The sequence below is a fragment of the Physcomitrium patens genome, chromosome 15 (genome assembly GCF_059467195.1).
Source record: "Physcomitrium patens ecotype Gransden chromosome 15, ASM5946719v1, whole genome shotgun sequence".
Lineage (NCBI taxonomy): Eukaryota > Viridiplantae > Streptophyta > Bryopsida > Funariales > Funariaceae > Physcomitrium > Physcomitrium patens.
The window spans coordinates 3,913,184-3,932,480 of NC_143424.1; the positions used below are offsets into that span (position 1 = coordinate 3,913,184).

Genomic DNA, 19,297 nt, shown 5'->3' on the forward strand with positions numbered 1-19,297 from the left:
AATCATAATTATAACTATTAGATCACAATCCCAAATAAATCTTAAATCAAAAACTTCAACTATCTATAGAATTGTAGCTAACAACCTTAATGTCAAACCACAATCACCATAAATCACAAAAAAATTCAAATCATTATAAGAATCTAAATGAAATTGTGTTAATTTTATTACAAATCTTATCTTCAATCTTCCCACCACTATTATTTGTGCAACTTCTGGTGAAGCATCGCCAAGTCCATCATTCTCATTCGACTACTATTTGTATGGACGAGAGTTAGACAGGTCCAGAGCTACTTGTTGGATTTTTCCATAAATAGCAACATCGGCACATTCCAAACAGTTTCGGGATTGCATGCAAGGCTTCCATGTGCAACATGTGATTATTTTTTCTTTGTTTCTTTTGGTACCATTCTGAGAAAGGTGCGGCAACCTGCAATGTGGAATAGTTCACCTGACCTGATTGTAGAAATGAGCCAAAAGATGGGTTGTCCCAGGAGCTAAACAATCCATGACATGAATGCAAACTGTGCCAACTCTGTAATCCAGACTATGATAAGCAGCTACAGCAAGTTCTGAACAGATTAGCAGTCAAGCTTTTGCAATATTAAACCAGTAGTTCGGAGGGAACCACTAGAGATGCAATTCACAGTTTCTATCTACAAGTAGCAGTTTGTCCTAAGTGAAATCTGACGGAGGCACAATGCACTGAAGACAAACACGGCAACGGTTAAAACATGGAGAGTGATAGCAAGAACAGACAGACAGACCAGACCAGACCAGACCTCAGGGATTTAGCAATAGGACACAACATGGAGTGGTTCTAGAGATGAGAAATCAAGTCTGATAATGGCGAATGAAATCAGGATTGCAAAAAGCACAGCAGATGAGTTAGGGTTCAATATTGACAAGAAAATTCAAAAGATTTCTTCACTCCACTGCTGCGAGTACATTTGTCTCCCTTGTTGATTGAGACTTGAGACAGAGTTCCTGAAAGGCCTCTCTCACAGGAGAATCACATCGCGAGTGATAGATGCTTTCATAAAATAGATGTCGAATGCATTTACTAAGAATTTTCTTTGATGAATTTCGTTGGATGGGGAATAGAAGAGTACTACAGCACCCACCTTCCGAGTATAATTATCCCATGGGATGGCTATCAATCAAAGGGTTGCCTAATGCTTAGCTTATTATCATACAATTCCGAAATAAGGATCTGCTTACATCACTTGAGAGAGGGCATCGAGCAGAATGGCTCGACGGCTCCGAAGTGTAAAACACGTCTTCAAGAGCCCCCAGAATGTGTCGAAGTCATCTCAAATCCTACGTCATGAGATGACTCTGCAAATGCTGCAGACCCACATTTGGAAACTCTAACGTGTGTCCCACGGTGAATAGGCTCGGTTACAACGGAGCAGTTAACACACTACCATATCTTAGTATCAATGTACATTTGTCTTAGTATCGATGTCGATGATCTTTGCTCACCCGGCTGCAAAAAAATCCCTCACCTTCTGCACCTTCATTCTCCCATCTGCAGCACCCACGTCCTTATGCCTCTTGCTTGCTAAATGGCCTCTTTCAAAATTCCCCAGACTGTATCCAGGCTTAGGGATTCCATAATGTCTATTGCAGCCTCCACAGTAAACCCTATAACCATTGACATCGTCGTGCACTATGGAGAATTTGCCATGAATGTCTTCTGGATGCCCCGCCTGTATGAGCTTCAGTTTTGAACACAATTTGGTGTAGAGGGACGTCTCTGTGTACAATGGAGCGCTACTGTTGACTCTAATCTCGTCTCTTCCAGGCTTGATTAACACTGGCTGCAAAAACACTGGTGGCTGCCCTTCCGATTTCCTTGACCTAAAGACTCTTAGCAAATCTTCTGGACACGGTCCACTATTGACCTCCAAGTCTGGATTGGAGTCTATGTTGTCTCCCACAGACTCTGCAGGGGAGGCATCCAAGCTCATCTTGCATCTTTTCAAACCTGGCTCCAAATCTAACAGCTCATGATTCTCTAAATCATGGCTTGATCCACCGAGATTGAGCTTCACATGAAAGCTCATGTGACAGCCGCATGCGCCGCAGAGCATGCTGCTCGAATTCTCTCCGTCGAAAAGCTGGCATCCATCGACTCCGGGTCCCAAGTGCGCGTGCAACTTGGTGCACTTGCCCCGGTTTCTTGAGTATATCATGACTCGATCCAAGTTGTACCCAGTGACCATTATCTACAAACATCAACCCAAGTTTCAAATGAAGCCCAAAGAGGTGGAATCACTACGGCTTCAGGATCGGTTTTATGATTCCTTTACCAGGTGGGGTTGGAAGAGTACCTAGCAACTTAATCTTAAAAATGAGATTCAAGAAAAGAAAAATACGCTTAGAAAACTACAACCACGGGTTCATTCCTTCGTAGAAAACAGACCTACAATTTCAAGTGGCTAATGTCACCAGCAGTCGGATGTAGGTCTCTCCCTCAAAGCACCAGAGAAGAACAGGGTCTCAGCCACCTCCTCCATTTACACTCATTCGATCCTTTCTCACACATTAGCTAATAGAAGTCACCAATGGACAGTCACGACAGAACCCCATCAGAAACTTCGAATAAGATCCGCTTCGAGTAGCGACAGTATACAATCCGCCGGCGACGCTTGAGATGACTCTTAAGGTGATGCTTCACATCCAGCCGCAACTTGCGTCGAAATCTAATCTAGAGTAAGCATCACTAGTGGTTCTCCATTCGAATCACCTTGCAATTCTTCTGGAGCCGAATGAAGTTGGGCGAAAGCGCCGCGTTAGATTGCTTCAGAATCGCAAGAGTACATGGAATTTCAGCAGATTGGGCACTTCACAAGATCGATAAGCAGTAGAGATCTCACAAAGTTCTGACGTGTGCACTATAAATCGAAGCATCAGGTGTTCCTGCACAGATTGAAGCATATGTGTCTATTTGAGCAGAAATCGACCACACTGCTGATGCTACAAGGCACAAGAAAGACCGTCCATTTCTTGGAGCCTAGAGGTAATGGAGGAGGAATAAGAAGCATGCCAGCCTTAGAATTTCAGATCCAGAACACCTGTTACACGTATTCTTTCGTCATATCACACAAGGCACCGGCATACTATTTCGAGGTTCGTAGGGCACTTTTTCAAACACCCGCTGTCGTGCCTTGCGTAATTTATTCCATTTATCACACTACATCATCGATGTGTTCTAGGTAATATGGATATTGCACCTCATCTTATCTCTTCGTGCGTAGTTTGTTCTTGCGTCTCCAAAGAGCGATACGATCTTCTCCTTGTGTTACGCATAATGAGATCAGATTATGATTAAACCTTGGTAGCCTGGACAATACTCAAAAAAGAAGAAAAAAAGAAAAAAAGAAAAAATCTCTAGAATTGTGGGCAACTCGTTTGGAAGGAAAATGTGCGGCGATGATGTGGTTTACAAGTGTTTCACTTCATCAAGAATCCATTCATCTCGGAGCACATCCACCCTCCGGACCGAAAGGGCATTCGTCTGCTGCAGAGATTCACCAGGAGGTGAGACCCTGGGTCATAATTCTAGAATTCGATGAGTTGGTGGTTTTCATTACACCTACTCACCTATAGAGACGCTACAACGTAGAGCTTACTCTACATCCGAACAAATTCTAAGATCAAGGGTTCTGCTGCAATCTGGACGCCTACAAAGAAGATAAGTTCCAGAAGTTAAAGAAATTTGTTTCACTCCTGCAATCTCTCTAGCATTAAATTGCCATTCTCGAACAGAAAAAATAAAACAAAGCTTTTCCTGATTTCATAAAAGCCGGACGTGGACGTCGTACCAACTGGAAGAGAAAACATCGATGGTACATGAAAGGAACAGGCTCACAGTCCACTAACTTCACACTCTCGGGAAAACTGGAGTCTCTTAGCTAGCCCAGTTAATATCAAAGGGTGCTGAGAGAATGGCACGTTGCATTTACAAAGAGTCAATTAAAAAACCCTGCCTACTTCAGTTTGCACAATCCAGAAGCTGCTTTGAACAAAGCCAAGAGCACAATGACTCATTGGGGGCCAAGAGGTGGGCTAGTTGAACTTTTTGATAAATTCAAGCTTAATTTCACGACCTGTAAGAAAGCAGGTATCATCAACATAACATATCCATTTGCTAATGCACCAGTCTTTCTGAAGAGAATTCCGAGGAAATCACTCCTCCATGTAATTGCAGGTAACTGCAGAAATGATGACATTACTTCTTCTCTGTAAGTTTCCTTTCCCACCTCCTCTTCTGCAAAAGCGAAAATCATTGTGAATGGTTCGTCAGCACACAAACCTTCTGACACGCTTCGTGACTGCTTTTAGTGCAATTTGACCAACTCGACTTGTATATTTTCAACTCTGCTACCGCTAGCAACTTCCATTATTCGAAAGCGGAAAGAGTTCTACGAGACAAGTCTGCAAGATCATTAAGAGCAACAAGACTAAACCTGACAAATTTTGTGGTAAGTGACAAGTACTGTGACTTACCTTCATGTCAGCCAACATTTGCGGCATCTTTTCCATGAGCTCCACTGTGCGTGCTCGTCTGGGACAGAAGTATTTATTCTTAGACTCCACATTAAAAGATCACTAAAAGAACATTCATAAATCTAAGAAAATCACGTCAAAATCCCAATTAAATCTGACAAGGTTAAGATAACCTAATATCGATCGCGATTTCGAAAACTACAAATCCCGGAGGACTAAATCTGTGATGCACGTGGATTCACAAGTCCATCAAGGAAAAGAGCAATAGGAGCATACTTGAGAGCAGCTTCACGATCAACTTTGTGGCCTTTCATTTTCGTCCGTTCAGGTTTTCGTGGGGCGTCATACGGCCACTCACTGCAACAAAACTCATAAGTGCGGGAGTCAAAGACTTGAGAACCATTCGCGCAGAAATCATTCTACAGCATCATACACTTAATTTTCCTACCCACGGAAAAAAATAAATAAAATAAAATAAAATGAAATAAGTGAGGGGGGCAGCAACAACTCAACCCAGCATTCTTGGTCACTATCAAAGCCTACTGTAACCGAATTCTGATTAGTTTAGACAAAACTAGTGTCCAATTACTCGCGCCATAACCTGTGTTCGCAAATGCCACCAATCGATCGCGAGAAACTAACAGAATTCTCAAATGCCAGCAATTCATGGCGAGAAACTCTTCTGACAATGCACATCGTGAAAGGAAAGAATGCAATCAGCAACCATACCCGCCAGCGAGTAGAGTTTCCTTCCGAATTTTAGCACGGTGCCTGGCGCTGATGGCTAGAGGTGTCCATCTTCCCTTCTCCCAGAACCCGTGCACGCCCTTGGCAAGCTCCCCAGCCCATTTCGCCAACCCGGTCGACATCACTGCAATTCCTCGCTCCTCAAAGACCACAACACAGGCACAGAAGCAAAAAGAGACCTCTCTACCTCTACCTCTCTACCTGTACCGTCTGCGTCCCTCACTCCCTCACTCCATCCCCTTCTTCCTCGATCTAAACCCCAGCGCTGCGCCTGAGCCTGCTCCGTCCTCTGTTGCGCAAAAAACACAAGTTGTGCGACAATCTACAAAGCTGAAACCCTAAAGCCGAGTCAAGGTGCTAATTGTGCAAAATCGTGCAGAGGGAAGGAGGGTAACAACAGCACCGCACTGTGAAAGAAAGTTCATCGCAGGGGCTCCTAAACCCTAAATCAGAGCTTCCCTTCAAGCTTCGCGGCACTCGAGGTTGAGCGGATTGTGCGAGATAGCCCCTGGAGCTCGCACTGGATGGATGGATGAAATATGGATGAATAATTTTCATTCGTTCTCTTTCAGAGATCTCTTCGCCTAATGAGGTCTACGATATTACGTTGAGGATTATGGCTTTTAATTATGGACAACCAACGAGCTTATGGGTTTTCTATTGTTACAAATTTATTCTTGGATTTTTCTTGAAAACCAAGTTCCAACTGTTTTAGTTAATCAACAAAAATTAAAGATATATGCATTATATATATTTATTTACTTACCTATAATGTTACACCATAAAATTGTGATAAATGGTAGGTGATAATTTAGTGTACCTTTATAGATAAATATAGGTATATATATATTTTTTTTTTAAATATAAATTTTTATTTTTCATTTTTGAATCCCTTTTATTATAAAGTTATGAGCATTGTGTTGTATGATTTTATTGTATTGTTGCCTAGTATTCTTTAATTAAACAATTTTTTATTTTAATTCTAGATTCTATATTAAGTTTATTACTGCAAAGAGACATAATAAATAAATTCTACGTAAGTTATTGTATACAAAAATTTGAAGCGAATTGCTTCAATTATCATAATCCATAAATTAAAGTATATAAAACTAATACTATTCATAGTTATATTGCCAATTGTATTGATATTCAATGAGGAACAGATATTCTAAATTAAAATGTATATATTTAAATATTTTATTGTGATTTAGTTGGAGAGTGTATTAATTTATTATTTATTGTAATTGTTACTAAGTCTTTTGTATCAATTGTCTAATTAATAAAACTTTATAATTTAGAATCCTCAAGTGTTGGTTAAATTTTCCATCTAGTTCTATAGTAAGTGTATCTTGTTTGTTAAATATATAAGCAATTTTTTTTATTAAGATAATTATTGACTATAACAGTAAATTTAATTAATACATGCTTACTAAAACAATTCTTGTTTGTAAGAGAATTTATTTGTTTAAAATTAAATCTTTAGAAATTAGAATTTCATGTTTGATTTTATCATAGTATTATAATTTTTTTTCTTTGCTTGATCATTTAAATTTGCAAGAAATATTCAGATCTTATCAAATAGTTTATTCTTTATGTAAAAGTAATATTTTTAAGAAGATATTTTAAGTCACTATTTAGAATTGTAATTACATTAAGAAAAAATGCAATGAATCTTATTGATTTGTGTACCTATATTCAATTTAATACTTTGTTAAAATTAAAATTAAAAATTAAAATACTTTGTAAAGAGTAAAAATTAGAAAAATTAAAGACTAAGTAAGTTTATTGGAGATTTATAATGTAAGTACTAGTTAAAATGTACTTTGTCAAACAAGAGAAGATTAATAAAGAACTCCAACTCAAGTCTAATTTAACTTTTCATTTTTTTTTCAAATATTATATTTGTATTAAATAATATCACATTTTTACTGATATTATAAATTGATCTATTTGTATAAATTGATTGAAAAATACTAAATAGTGACACTTGTTTATATATATACTTTGTAAGACTTTCCACTCTAATACTACTTGTATTATTATTGTATTATAAAAGGCTATTTTTGTACTATCAAAATAAAATCTTCTATTGGGAATTCAAAGATTGTAGTCTTATTTCTAAATTACAAATAATTCTAATATATCTTAAATGTGGTCTTATTGATCTTAATTATTTTTAAAACAAAATTGAAAATAAAACAAATCTTTAGTGATGTAATTTGTGTTATAAAATTTATTGTATTAGGTAGTTATGATTACACACTTAGATTAATATAATTTCTATTCTACAATATTGAAAGAATATATACCTTAGCTACTGCACAAAAAATGTATGATATTATACTCTATATGCAAAAAAGGTAAAACAACATATAGATTTGTATCATTACAAAAATTAGTAAATTTTGATAAAAATTGTAAATATTTTCAATGTTTGTACCAAAAATAGAATAATTATGCAAGTAGAAAATGCTTTAAACAAACATGAACTATTTAAGATAAATATTATGAAAAAATATTACCTAAAAGACTTTGATTGCATATTTGTACAAAAGAAATTAAAAGAAAGACAAAGAATGTGATTAATAATAATATTACAACTTATTGAAGTGTTTTTAATTTTTGAGTAAAACAATAATATAGTTCACACAAAAAGAATCAAAATCTGGCATCAAGCATCTCTAAACACCATACATGACTTTATTCAACTTGTTTATGGCTATCTCAAATCTGAATGACATACAAAATTTATATTTTTAAGAAGACAATGATACCAATATGTATCATGCTTATTTCATATTCTTTAGCAATATTTGTTCTTATATTGTGCACTCACCACATGAAGTGGTAAATTTAAAATTACAAATAATTGTATAATTAAATGAAATACACACCACATTTCTTTAGGTTCATAACATTCACACATTTCAGACATTTAATTGCTTCACATTAAATAGTATTAGATATTCGTTTTCAAAGGCTTCGATCGTACTTCTTACATTTACTCGTATCGGTATTGAAGACATATTCTTTGACACCAAGAAAATAACGAACAAACCACAACAGCTAAAACGCACATTCATATAAGAAATGGGACTTGTTATTTGATTGGTCTAGAAACAGTTCGTGTTTAAATTAAGAGTCAGTTTCCAACAGGCAGAGGCATCTGGTGGATTAACTTAATCAAATACGAATATCCAGGCAAGAAACTGAATACATACCACATTCCAGTTTCTTAAGAAGGATCATGTGTGGTAGTAGGCTAACGTTTAACACCGGCAAAATCTAGTTTCCGTTCATCCCAGGTAAAGCATTACTACAAAAACTTTGGGGCTCCCTCCGTAAGATACAAAATTGAAAACATGTTACTGGAGTGCGGAAGAGTACAATCAGTGCAGCTACGCTGCAAAAAACCATGTTCTCCATCTTGCTCGTACAGGAACATTTCACTTCAATCTTTCAAACCTCGAAAGCCAAGGTCTACTTACAATTCTAAAACCTTATACAAAAGTTACAACATAATCTGAAGCTTTCAACCAAACTTCATGTGGCACCAGCGGGCTAGCTTACTAGACCCTTTTAGACATTGGGCGGGGGCCAGATCTTGGAGAAGTGCTCCTCGACCCGCTCAGTATTGTTGATGTAGCCATCAAGTCCCCGCCGCAGCAGATCCTCAGCTAGTGGGCCTAACGCTTTCGCAAAAGTACCTTGATCCCATTTTTGGATCTGTTTATGGGTTCCAACTGGATCAGCAGGTTTTCCAAAACAGTATCTCTTACAAACCAATTCCTGCTGGCATAAAGAAATATGGAACCGAATATCTAGTGTCCATGAGAATCCACATGCGACAAGTCCGTTACACAACACCAGAAAAAAGACTGTTACTTCACCTCTTGTTCTGAAAACGTTGCATTCTGGGCAGTGGATGGGCTCAAACGTCTTGCAAATGCATATTTGTCTTCAAGATCAGCCTTGGATTCTTTCAGAGACAGGAGCACCTTGACTGGCACTATGAGGTAATCCAGGCTACATAAAACAATTGATTTCATGTGTTAATGAGAATGAAATCTAATGGAGGTAAATGAGAAGAACCTGCAGCAATGTTCAAGTGACACATATGGAAGGGTCATGCATACGTACCCAAGCAGGCTGAAAACATCTTGCTTGTTGCGCACTGCCGCTGCCATGAGTTTGGATTTGTGCCCATATTTATGGATGTAGTTGTAAGATTTTGTAACCTGCGCAAATCCCAAAATGACGATCATTTCAATCTTGCTGGGAATTTCAAAGTAGCTATCATCCCTGCTCTAGTTTCGACCAAATTTGGACAGTATGGAAGGTCTAGAGTTTAGCTTACAAGTGCAATGCCAGGATCAGCTCCACTCGCTAAAGCTGCATCAACGTCTTTGTCACCTGAATTTGTCCGAGCCCAATCCTGTCACGGAAAACCAGTGTTACTTTAAATATGTAGATTAAAATGAAACAAAAATCCCCTTCTGCTGTTTGGGAGCCCTGGACAATACCACAACAGCAGTGATGTTGGAAAATTACTAGCGGAAAGTAATAGGATTTACACGTCCAAAAATCTAAAGCTTACCCGGACCCTGCCAACGAAGATCTGAATTACAGATGCACCTGCTTGGGCTGCAGCGGAGGCTTGAGCAAAGCTGCAAGGAAAATTGAATGGCATCGGTGACCATCCGTGAATAGAAAAGAATTCTGGTCTATAACTTAGAATGCAGCGCACTAAGTTTGTTGAAGCAAGGCTTCCACGGCGGCAGCCATTTTTTCTCTCTTTTTTACTTCTACTTTTACTTCTATTTTTATTTCATTTTTATTTTTTTGAATAAGTCGATATAGTCCTTGTCATTATTACAAACCGCTGCAACAATTCTACTGCCATGTATGAACATAAGCATAAAGCAGAAATATTGAATGAGAGTAACACCTGTAAACTAGGCTGACGTGTGTTTGAATGCCTTCAGTTTCCAGCTGCCTTGTGGCTTCAATACCCTACAAAACTTCCAGTTGTTAGAGCAACCATACATTCTAATACACTGTATTTATAAGAACAGCCACCATTCTCCAACGCATTGAAGCCATTTCGTCTGATGTACCTGCCACGTAGCAGGAATCTTGAAGAGCAGCCTATCCCTGGGAACTTCGACTTCATCGTACATCCGAAGAAGTTCATGTACCTGCATTTAAAATGTTCCAAATTTTAAGAAAACATGAAAAGATGAAAAAAACCCAGCATTCCTTCTCTATCAGAACAGACCACCCGCAAATATCGCATAAAATAACTCATTGGAACTGCATCTATCATGCAATACCTCTTCCCATGTAGCATTAAAACAGAGCCTAACCTCATTGACGATGCCGGGAGTGTCATAAGCCAAACGGGCGTCCACTTCAGTGGACACTCGACCTGGTACTGACTTCACCAATTCCGCTCCAACATTAACAAGAGCCTGGATCACCCACCAGATGATCTGCTAAGGATTGTCGCTACAACGAGAAGTCTTGTACTTATATCCACTTCATCCAACAAGGAAAATGCGCTACATCATGAAACCAAGATCAGGCCAGTTTTCAATGAGGTAGTTCTGGCTGCAAGTTCTGTTTAAAAAAGAAATGCAAAGAAGTGTCACTAGACCAAGAACGAACGAGGCACCTTGTTCAAAAAACATGATAACCGCTCCCCACTATTCTCCACGTAGCACTTGTTATATGCCAAGGCACTATCAATGGCGCCCTGCACAAAAACCAACGTGATCAACTATTTTTATGACTACCACGGTTTATCTTTCTTGAGGTGCAATGGGCTTCTTGACAAGGGGTACCAGGATAGCACAAAGTAATACGAAGCTTACATTGTATGATCCTTTAGGAACACTGGTTATTCCAAGCAGCAACGAGGAGCTGACTGTGGCAGCTGTAGGAGGAAACCTGAGCCCCACCACTCCAATCCAACTCTGTTTAAGAAGCTTTATAAAATCCAGAACCTTTTTAATTGTATTGGAGGAAATAAGATAAGTCTACATGCCCAAAAAACCTTGAACTTCTGTCGGAGCGTCTAAAAGATTTATTTAAAACACTATTCTACGGGAAAATAATCGATACGAAACTGTTGACCTATTCAAATCAAACTAAAACGACCATATAACGCCACGGTTGCAGCACAAGTTACTTTGAAATGTGTACTGGAATATCAACTTGTTTGCATATTACAAAGAAAAATGTTACATCCGACCCGAGGAACTTAAGATACATGTCATCTGCAATAAGACTCGAATCAGAGAGGCACAAAATACTACGCTCACCTTTCAAAGTCGTCAAATATTACTGTATCAGGTACCACTTCGCTGTATTTTCTGATGGCATCTAGCTCGGTACCTTCAGCTGCGGATAAAACAAGGAATTTAGATCAGGTAATGCACATCCAAACCATTCCTTATGCCTAGGAGCACACTTGAAAAGCATCAGCGTCTGTCAGAGACCACACATTGCTAGTTAACGTATCGTTGGGCACATCTGCACTTTACCAAGATTTTCCAATCACGAAACATGCCATATTCATACACTATGTATCAAGTTTTTGGTCCTTACAGGACCTTGATTTTTGCAAATGAGATTTACAGTTCACAATACCGATTAAATGAAAACCCTCCACAACTTCAATTCCATATAAAAATATGCTCCAATTGCAAACATCCAAAACTGGTAACTAAAAGGATCGGTAATGCTAGGACCCCGACATAGGACCAAAGTATGTCAAAAGATCGCAAACAGTCCACAAAGAATCCAAATTAACCTGCTGCAAGAGAACACACATGATATATGTTTCATCCCTCAAAGGAATACCTCGGCATGATTCCAGAATCCGAAGACACACCAAACCAACCAACCAACCAATGATACAACAAACGAACAAAGCACAGTGCCGAATTCTCCTGCAAAGAAGTACTTGCGCTAGTAACAACCTCAACAATATATCGAACGAGCTGCAATCTCAATTCTGACAGAAACAATAAAATGTTTCTCGAAATACTTCTCGACATAGATAGAGTATTTGATAAGGGTTGTTACAGTAGGAAACGCCATCAATCACAGGATTCATAAAGCTCCTCCATAGAAAACATTCTGAGCATCTTTAAACGACTTAATCGTTTAAGTTCGATACAATGTGGCGTTTCAAAGTTCACGCCTTAAATTGAAAATTGAAGATGTCGTAGAGATTTAAGTGTAAAGAATTCTAACGACATGCTTGAAAATGCTGATTGCATTCAAGAACCAGAATACAATTCCTTGCACCCTTAACACCTCCACGCGTTGATAGTGGCAAACCAAATCCCTACGGATCCACTCTTCTAAATGTAGACAAATGGGTAACTAAATGTAGGTTCACATAGCTCAGGAAGCTAACATAAAAAAGCAAATCAGTACAAACACCGGCTGAGAAAAACCAGAAAATTACCAACACTACCATAATCTGACATAAGCACTACTCTAACCTCTAATTTTCAACTTTCATATTGTGGCGGCACAATACACAAAGTTTTAAATAAAGTAAATTAAATGTTTTAATAAAAATCAGGATCATGTTTAGAAGACTACAGGAAATGTACATACCTGTGCTGACGCTAGCTCGCAAACTTAAGCCCTTTGGCTTACTCACTACGTTGCTGCCGAAGGCACCTATACATTGAAATCCGGGAACGTTGAAGCCAATTGAATGACGCACCAGGGACTGCACAAAAATCGACCATCATGAGAGAAGAGAACTTGCATTGCGAGACTGCAATTTCAGACGACACGCTTTCAATCAAATCCTAGACAATTTTTTCTATTGATAACAAAAAATAAAACAAAAAATAGAATAAAACACGAAGACAAAGATTAAAATGATAAAAATAAAAATAAAAATGGCACCACATTGTACTCTTCCTTGCACAAAACAAACCTGAGCAACAATGCGTTTCTATTGTCAATCATCTCAGCCCACATCACTTGCGATTGCGCAAGCCACGATGGATTTCAAAGACTGGCAGTTCATAAATTCCCATGCTGTCAGTTTTTCTTACTATCATAGACATAGATTTGGCCATTTCTCTCAGGTCCTTGCATCAAAAGAATTCCACAAAGGCCATGGACATGTCACGAGAAGCATGCTTGCACAAGAAATACATTTTCGCCGCACTCTTCATCTGTCCCTGTTTCTATACTCCAACGAGAGACATTCCCGAAACTCACATTCTCATAAGACAGAAACGTTCCACTAATTGCCAACTCCAGAGTAATAAGAACAACAGAACTAAATAATCCAAACCGAGTGATCTAAGACCTCTCTTCCTCACCAACACGGTAGCTTAGATTACCACGACAGCAGAAACGAGATCAAACTCGGAAAATCTAACCACATTGGACTCCGCAAACCTACCGACCCTCGTTTTCTACCAACGCATTCCCGAAAGAGTCTCTCGAACTATACAGCGGAAAGAAAAAAACGCATCCACGGAGGCCATTGCCGGAAACAACACCATGAACAGAAATCGAGAAAGGAACCGGCGGTAAGAAAGAGACACAATGAATTGGCAAAAAATGGGGAAGAAATGCGCACTGTGCGGTGCGGTGCGGCCCTGGTTCTCGCGCATACGTGAACGCCGGGGCTCAATGCGGAGCACCCTGACGCCTTCAATGCCGTGCTCGCCATCCCCGCTCCACCACGATCCTCTCAACAACACCCGAACACGGAAGAATTAATGGAATGATCTGCTGCAACGCGATCGAAGTGATCGAAGGGAAATACAAAATAAATATCTTCTTCGATGGGGAGTGAGAGAGTGGGCTTTGTTTGTTCGTTTGTTGAGACGGAGCTGAGCCTCGGATTCGTCGCTGGGGTCCGAGTCATCCCCTTGCCATCTCAGCCTCGTTCATCCGCACCTAATCGCGACATCCTCATGGATGGGTGGATGGATGGATGGGTGGATGGATGGGTTTTATCCACGTCCATGTTTCATCTGCCATGTCACTCTTGTTTTTTTTAATGGGAGCTGGTGGCCCGACTTGGATTGAAACTTTTTGGGGGCCTTTTTCCATGGGTTGCTACTCCATGGATACGTTTTTCTTTTTCTTTTCTTTTTTTGCATCATAATAAATTCATATTTCCGTTATCCTTGTTTTGTTTTCTTTTTGAGATAGAATCATGGAATTGTGTCTCTGTTTTGTACATTTCATCATCGAGATGTTAGTATTTACAAATCCATTCAAATACAAAATATATGTTATTTATTTATTTACTTATTTTTGAATTTTCTTTTAGAATGTATAATTGATGCTTTTCTTGGTAATTTTTTTGTTTGATAGAATAATCATTATATATATATATATATATATATATATATATACATTACAATGCTGCATTCACAGCATAAAAAAAAACCTTAGTTTACTTTTCCATAAGTATGCTCAGTCATTTTTATAGTTTTATTGAATAAGTTCTATTTTGAATTCATTTACATTTGCAAAAATCTCAAGGAATTAAATATTTATTTAAATTTATTTCCCATAAAAATTAAAATATGTAATTTTATGCTTTTAAGACAAAAAAAAAAAAAAAAAAAAAAAAAAAAAAAAAACATAAGCCTTTAACAACAACTTATGAATTTTTACAATTCTTTTAAATTTAAATTTAATTTTTTTCACATCTTATGCTTAAATTTGTTTAAAAGAGTCATTCATGTAATAACTTTAGGAGAATGTTAAATAGACCCATGCTTTTACTAAATAGATCCACCCTTGATGAAGAATATGGTAATCATGATGAATGTGGTTGGTTTTTATTGGTTGCAAATCTAGTAATGGAAAAATGAAACTAAAAATCATTATACTTTTTTATGATAGTTCAAATAGGTGAATTGATTTAGTAAAAACTTGGGTCTATTTTAACATTCTCCTAACTTTAAACCTTTAATATTTAAGTCAAATTTTAATATATTTTTCTTATATATGTAATTAATTAGAAATATCAATTAAACTTACTTTGCAAGATTTGCATTTCAATAGTTAAATTTCTACTTTTGATAAATATTAATTATTAATTATTAAAAATATGTAATTTAAATACAAGTACTAAATTTTTATATAAATATTTAGTACTTTTAAAAAGTTATAAAATATATATATATATATATATATATATATATATATATATAGATTTAATACATAATAGATATAAAAAAAATTGTAATTACAAATGTCTTTTGGAATTTTTCAATCCCTCTAAGTATTTCTACTACTACTTTAAAAGCCCCTAGAATTCTAAAACATCTTCTATAGTATCCCAAAGATTCTAAAGAATCTTTCATATTCTCCTTAAGTTTTTATAATCATCCATTTTTAATCTTCTAAAGCTTTCTAAGAAAAATTCTTAAGACTTTCAAATTATTTTAAGACTCCTTGAGCCTTCCTTAGAAGCTTTCATACAACTATGTTGTTACTATATAAATAAAGAGACAAGATATGAAGTATCCTATTCTTCCAAATAATTGTTTTAAAACTAATTTGATTTGGTATCATGATTCTCTGATATTCCTTAATTTCTTGGATGCTTGTTCTTATGCCTTAGACATCATAATTTTTTTAATGATCTCCTTTCAAATGGTACACTATTTAATAATAAAGACTTAAGACTTACAAGTTTATTCTTAAAACCACTTTTACTTTAAATTGAAGATAGAAAAATTGCTATCAATAAAAAAAATCTAAACTTGTATATCTCTATATATATATATATATATATTAAGTATAATTTATTAATCAAATAAATAAATATAGAATAAACACTTACTTTGAAAATAAAAATAATAATTTCAACTTATCTACAAACAAAGAATAGAAGTTTTCTTCAAACAAACACAAAGTCAACTCTTAGTACTTCAAAGGAAGCAAAATTTCATTAAAAACCCTTTGTTAAAACTTACTGGCATTTTACATCTTAAGAACTTAGAAAAAGCTGTTTTTTTACACTAATCAAGTTGGATATGAATTTACATAAAGATAAAATTTAATTATAGAAGCAAATTCATAACACGTTTCATTCCAATGATGATTTCCTCCTCCAACACAACATTGTTTCTCTTGCCTGGTTGAGGTCAAATGTAGGACATCATTAACTTCAAAGCTTTCAAAATCAATTTAAAAAATATTTCTCACCTAATCTAGAATCACACTATTTCCAATATCCTACTCCCTCTAAACTGATCACTTAGTGATGCACTTTTATCAGACTGGGTAAAATAGAACTGTATGTATGCCACTTCGACAGATCCTACACGGCATTTGAACCTCATTGCGAGTCTAAATTTAGATAATGTTATTGAAGTTTAAATTTTAGTGTACAAAACGCATATCACGAGGCATGATAGAAGGTTTGGTCAGAAAAATAAAAAGTAGAATTGGCAAGAACCTAAACAGCTCAAGATCAGAAACCAGGCAAGTTTGCCAGTGGCACTTATTGCTCAGGACATCGTCTACCACCAGTAGATCGACTCCCGGTCTGCTCATACGTCCTAACTCTAATGACAAACTTACTTATGCCTACCAACGCAATCGGAACACATACGGAAGGGGACTGCGCACGATATTGCCATTCATCGAAATGGTACCCCCGGGCATGAAGATAACTTACCAAATATCCATACATCTTGGATAGCGATGACTGCTACTATGCCACACTAGTTGCTCAAGGACATAAGCACTGAGTTAGCTATGAAAAACAAGAGTATCGAACTCGTTTCCACATACATCCTAATATAGCCATTTGCATTTGTAAGAACTCCTGAACTCATCACACAGACCGCATGACCCTATTCTAAAATCCGCCAGTCAGTTGCCCTCTGCTCCAAACCTCATGCACAAGTACTTCCAGACCCCTTACAATTGTTGTTCATTCTTCAAAAATAATTATCAAAGAACCTCGTCCTCGTGGTAGAGATACAATCCCAGCCCAAACCGAGCGCACGCGCGACGGAAGGCCATACCTTCGGCTTTTTGCACAGGGTCACCAAACGCCGAGTCAGACACGGATGCCGTCCCTGAGGCCTCCCGCCAGCTCTCCCCGTCAATTCCCCGTATCGTCACCCGGTAAACTACAGACACCGTCGTACCATCCGCCGAGAACACGATACTCCGCACCTCTCCGCACCACCCGGGCGCGTAGAAGCTCAGCATCCGGTTCGCATGGTACCACGGAATGTACTTCAGCGCCACTCCCTCGTCACTCCGCGTCTTCAACACCTTGTCCGGCACTCGCTTGTTCATATCGCGCATGATCTCGGCCAGCGGCCTCGTGATCAGGGACTGCTCCTTCGACGCCTCCAACGGGACAGCATAGCTTGCATACGGCACGGCCTTCCCGGCGTCCATGGCTGCCATCCTCACTACCTGCCCATGGCTATGGCTTCTCTTAATCCGATCCCACCCTATTCTGGTGACCGAAACCTCGTGCCGCAAGGGCACGCCGCAAAGGGATGAGCCCGCCACCACCATCGCCAGGGCCATCGCTTACTCCTCCGATCTCTGCTGTGCGCTTCTGTATCAACAGCCAGACCTGCGAGAAAATAAATAATGGATAAAGCCTTGGACTCTCGAAGAATGCTGAGCTCCAAGTTTCACTGCAAAAACTACAGCGAAGGCTAAGGTTAGAGGAGGAGGAGGAGGCTGGGACGGGCTGGGGCCGGTCCCGCGGGCCGGGTTCCATGGGGAGCGGGTCAACATGGAACCTGTGTGAGTCGGCCCAGGTCCCGTTCCGTCCCCGTCAGCGATGATGGGCCTTGGGCATGACCCCCTCCCTCACACGGTTCCAGGACCCCTCACCTAATCTCGTCCCTTTGGATGGATATAATCCATTTATCTTTGTCATCCATCTCCTGCTACGAATGGATGTGGTCATCTTACTTGGATGAATGTTTTTGAAGTGGTAATTGTAAGCATAACAAAAGGATGACTTCATACATCAAAACTTCAGAGGTTTTGGTATATATATATATATATAGATGTTTAGTTTATACTTTTATGTACTTTGCTTGTGAAAACAAAGTTGTAATTATTTGGTTTTTTACAAAAAAAATCTAATATCTTCAATTATTCAAGCATTGTTGGTGTATAGGAATATTTTGATATTATCCATTAAAGAAAAAATTAAAATCTTACATTTATGTTGTGATTTTGGTTTGACGTACATGTACTGGACTGTGACATTGTGACATTAATTCATAGTTTCATGCCATGCAAAAAGCATGTATCAAAAATGAGTTTTCTTATAAATGTTTTATATCTGTTTTACACGTGTATGAATACATATGACTCAAATTTGGCATGTCACCATTCTTTTAATGTTTTCTTTTATTACATGGTTTGTTATAAGCAATCAGATGTGGCATACACCAGTAATTGGGTTCTTGATTTGTTAATTTTAGAATCATTTGAACATAGAATTACTGTTTGTATGCTCATGATATGCATGAATCACTTCAAAATCAAAACAAACTTTTAGGAGTTAAAATGATTTTTCAAAAACATTGATTTTGCACATCAATGTCTAAAAATAAGTATTAATTACATGATTAATATGTGCATGTGAGTATGATCAATTTTGTACACATTTCCTATGGTTAAATGTGTTTTTTTTTTTTTTTTTTTTTTTTTTTTCTTTCTTTCTTTCTTTCTTTCTTTCTTTCAAACTAACAATGTTTTAAAGTAATGTTTTACAAGCTAGACCATTTGAATTCTTTTTTGTTAGTCATAGTGGGAGTCCATTTGTTGTTTTCTAGTCTTGTACAAAATTTAACCCAATTATTCAAATTTAAATTATTATAAAAACAAAGCCTACACAAAATGTAGAAGTTTTTTACAAACATTACTGAATAATTCATTGTAGTCAACATGTTCAAATAATACGAACCCAAATTTAAACACACAAACCACAACTTATAAAGTTTGCCAATCATTGGTGAACTTGGAATGAACTTAAAAT

General features: G+C 37.6%; 4 protein-coding genes and 1 long non-coding RNA gene across 6 annotated transcripts; 1 reads left to right on the top strand and 4 right to left on the bottom strand.

The window, feature by feature from the left end:
• Positions 1 to 901: 901 nt before the first annotated feature.
• On the bottom strand, positions 902 to 3,063 carry LOC112292581 (uncharacterized). Of its 2 annotated transcripts, none has more exons than XM_024541199.3 (2): positions 2,429 to 3,063; positions 902 to 2,231 (listed from the first exon to the last, which is right to left on the bottom strand). In XM_024541199.3, the coding sequence occupies exon 2, from the start codon at positions 2,226 to 2,228 to the stop codon at positions 1,482 to 1,484; it is 747 nt and encodes a 248-aa protein (XP_024396967.1). In that variant the 5' UTR covers positions 2,229 to 2,231; positions 2,429 to 3,063; the 3' UTR covers positions 902 to 1,481. The 2 variants fall into 2 exon arrangements, with proteins under 2 accessions (XP_024396967.1, XP_024396968.1); XM_024541200.3 differs by having other exon boundaries at positions 2,433 to 3,013.
• Positions 3,064 to 3,895: 832 nt separating this feature from the next.
• LOC112292583 (uncharacterized) lies at positions 3,896 to 5,666 on the bottom strand. Its single transcript, XM_024541201.3, has 4 exons — positions 5,245 to 5,666; positions 4,792 to 4,872; positions 4,516 to 4,573; positions 3,896 to 4,276 (listed from the first exon to the last, which is right to left on the bottom strand). The coding sequence occupies exons 1-4, from the start codon at positions 5,382 to 5,384 to the stop codon at positions 4,238 to 4,240; spliced, it is 318 nt and encodes a 105-aa protein (XP_024396969.1). The 5' UTR covers positions 5,385 to 5,666; the 3' UTR covers positions 3,896 to 4,237.
• On the top strand, positions 4,351 to 4,865 carry LOC149987712 (uncharacterized). Its single transcript, XR_016506582.1, has 2 exons — positions 4,351 to 4,490; positions 4,761 to 4,865. It is a non-coding gene; the product is annotated as an uncharacterized LOC149987712 (long non-coding RNA).
• Positions 5,667 to 8,604: 2,938 nt separating the features above from the next.
• Positions 8,605 to 14,074, bottom strand: LOC112292756 (uncharacterized). Its single transcript, XM_024541559.2, has 13 exons — positions 13,883 to 14,074; positions 12,895 to 13,012; positions 11,586 to 11,664; positions 11,136 to 11,211; positions 10,937 to 11,017; positions 10,629 to 10,733; positions 10,380 to 10,460; positions 10,211 to 10,275; positions 9,860 to 9,929; positions 9,620 to 9,697; positions 9,403 to 9,500; positions 9,153 to 9,288; positions 8,605 to 8,988 (listed from the first exon to the last, which is right to left on the bottom strand). The coding sequence occupies exons 1-13, from the start codon at positions 13,973 to 13,975 to the stop codon at positions 8,842 to 8,844; spliced, it is 1,227 nt and encodes a 408-aa protein (XP_024397327.1). The 5' UTR covers positions 13,976 to 14,074; the 3' UTR covers positions 8,605 to 8,841.
• Positions 14,075 to 16,612: 2,538 nt separating this feature from the next.
• Positions 16,613 to 18,041, bottom strand: LOC112292928 (DNA repair RAD52-like protein 1, mitochondrial). Its single transcript, XM_024541936.3, has one exon. It carries the CDS (start codon positions 17,821 to 17,823, stop codon positions 17,230 to 17,232), a length of 594 nt encoding a protein of 197 aa, XP_024397704.1. The 5' UTR covers positions 17,824 to 18,041; the 3' UTR covers positions 16,613 to 17,229.
• Between the last annotated feature and the right edge of the window lie 1,256 nt (positions 18,042 to 19,297).

Bases quoted from the DNA above. Each gene is read 5' to 3' on its own strand.
- LOC112292756 (XM_024541559.2), bottom strand. From the start codon at position 13,975: ATGGCGAGCACGGCATTGAAGGCGTCAGGGTGCTCCGCATTGAGCCCC. The intron at 9,930-10,210 runs GTGTTACTCTCA...TTTTCCTTGCAG, and splicing joins CACGTCAGCCTAGTTTACAG to CTTTGCTCAAGCCTCCGCTG. The intron at 9,698-9,859 runs GTAAGCTTTAGA...TTTCCGTGACAG, and splicing joins TCTTCGTTGGCAGGGTCCGG to GATTGGGCTCGGACAAATTC.
- LOC112292928 (XM_024541936.3), bottom strand. From the start codon at position 17,823: ATGGCCCTGGCGATGGTGGTGGCGGGCTCATCCCTTTGCGGCGTGCCC.
- LOC112292581 (XM_024541199.3), bottom strand. From the start codon at position 2,228: ATGGTCACTGGGTACAACTTGGATCGAGTCATGATATACTCAAGAAAC.
- LOC112292583 (XM_024541201.3), bottom strand. From the start codon at position 5,384: ATGTCGACCGGGTTGGCGAAATGGGCTGGGGAGCTTGCCAAGGGCGTG. The intron at 4,574-4,791 runs GTATGCTCCTAT...CTTCTGTCCCAG, and splicing joins GATCGTGAAGCTGCTCTCAA to ACGAGCACGCACAGTGGAGC. The intron at 4,277-4,515 runs GTAAGTCACAGT...TCGCTTTTGCAG, and splicing joins AAATGTTGGCTGACATGAAG to AAGAGGAGGTGGGAAAGGAA.